Source organism: Myotis brandtii, unplaced genomic scaffold (genome assembly GCF_000412655.1).
Source record: "Myotis brandtii unplaced genomic scaffold, ASM41265v1 scaffold7788, whole genome shotgun sequence".
NCBI lineage: Eukaryota > Metazoa > Chordata > Mammalia > Chiroptera > Vespertilionidae > Myotis > Myotis brandtii.
Window position 1 is genome coordinate 12,798 of NW_005371124.1, and position 1,597 is coordinate 14,394.

Consider the following 1,597-nt stretch of genomic DNA (forward strand, 5'->3'; position numbering starts at 1 on the left):
TAACAGCATTCACAGGCCATTCAAAATTCTTAACTTAAAAATTAGCCTGTTATATTTGGTCAAACATTTACTCACCCCTAATGCCTTGACAGGACCACACCAAATGATTTTGCAGGCGTTTCACGGCCCATGGCCCAGATGTTCCCCACCCCTGCACTAGAGACTGGCACCCTCGAAGCCAGTCCTCAGGGACCCTGGCAATGGGAGCTGCAGGTAAGACAGGAACTGGAGGTTCGCAGGAATGATGGTGCGAGGGTGCCTGGCTGGCAGGTGCACCAACCGTACCTCCAGTCGGGGTTGAAGCCGGCCTCGGTTTGGGGGTTCTTCAGTTTCAAGAGGATCATTTCGTGGAGCTCCAGGAGGAAGGTGTCCAGGGAGCTCTGGTTCAGGAACGTGCGCAGGTGCTTGGCGCTTTCCGGGCTGAGTTCCACTCTGTACTTGGCACTGATCTCCCTGAAGGGCTCCTGCAGCGAAGGAGGCACAGGTGAGGGAGGCCCGGGAAGTAAGTGTCAAGTGGACATCAGGAGGCGGGACTTACTTTCTGCAGGCGCAGCAGCTGCTCAGACTTGTGGGCTGAGAGGAGCTGCCAGAGGGCGATGATGTGCTGGAGCTGACATCGGTGTAAGGCCTGCGAGAGGAAGTGGTTCCTGCAGGTGGTGGCTGAGCGCTCTGCACTCAGGTGCCTGTGTCTCCTCTCCCTCCACCATGGGCTCCAGTGCTGAGTGAGAGGCTCCTACACAGCACGTCAGCCCCAGCCAGGACCAGTGGGCAGGTGCGTTGTCCTTGGTCACCCCTGCCGCGCTGGCTGCCGCGCCTAGTCTTCCCTTCCCAGCACACCCTCAACCTCAGGGTCTGTTCTGTGTCCAGGCGGGCTGGCCGGGGAGGGACTGCTAGACTTGCCTGCTAGACTGACCTGCTCGCTGTGCCCTCAGGAAGTGAGGGAAGGATGTGGGGGGGGGAGAGCTGGTCTCCTTTGAGACCCACCTTGACCACCTGCTCGGTCTGGTCGCCCATGCGCAGCTTGTCCTGCTGCAGGTACATCAGGTCCATGTCCGGGTCCTCGCCAGCTGTGCTCAGAAACCCCAGCGTGACTTCCACGAGGGACAGAGCTTCGCAGGTGTCGCTGTGGGACTGCAGCTGCCTGCCCAGGGCGCTGGTGGCCGAGTGGGGGAGGGGGCTCTGCAAATGGGAAGCAGCACAGGGGTCCGTGGGCAGGGGTGCATGGAGGCCTGGTAAGACTGCTGACCTCCACCGCCAAGGTCACAGGCTGGGAGGAGCACTGTGCTTCCTAAGTGTCGGCTGTTTCCCAGTCACAGATGGGGACTCACCGGACCCTCAGAGCCACTTGTGAGGATGTGCACACAGACACATGCACAAACACTCCACACATACATCTAACATGCACACACATGCACACGCACTCCACACATACATTTAACATGCACACACATGCACACACACTCCACACATACATTTAACACGCACACACATGCACACACTCAACACACACCCACCACAAACAGAGTTCTCTGGCCTTCCGCATCGGCACACATGGCCATGACACCGGGACCACGAGACTGCCATCTGCCATGCTCCA

The 1,597-nt window shown here is 58.9% G+C and overlaps 1 protein-coding gene across 1 annotated transcript in view; it reads right to left on the minus strand.

The window, feature by feature from the left end:
- Nucleotides 1-285: 285 nt before the first annotated feature.
- The window catches only part of LOC106724245 (E3 ubiquitin-protein ligase RNF213-like), a gene marked incomplete at both ends in the record, with an annotated part of 3,712 nt that continues 2,400 nt past the window's right edge, over nt 286-1,597 (minus strand). The window contains 3 exons of the mRNA XM_014530787.1: nt 286-464; nt 539-628; nt 985-1,179. Of these exons, the coding sequence (XP_014386273.1) occupies nt 286-464; nt 539-628; nt 985-1,179 (464 nt within the window). The remainder of the gene's footprint in view (nt 465-538; nt 629-984; nt 1,180-1,597) is intronic.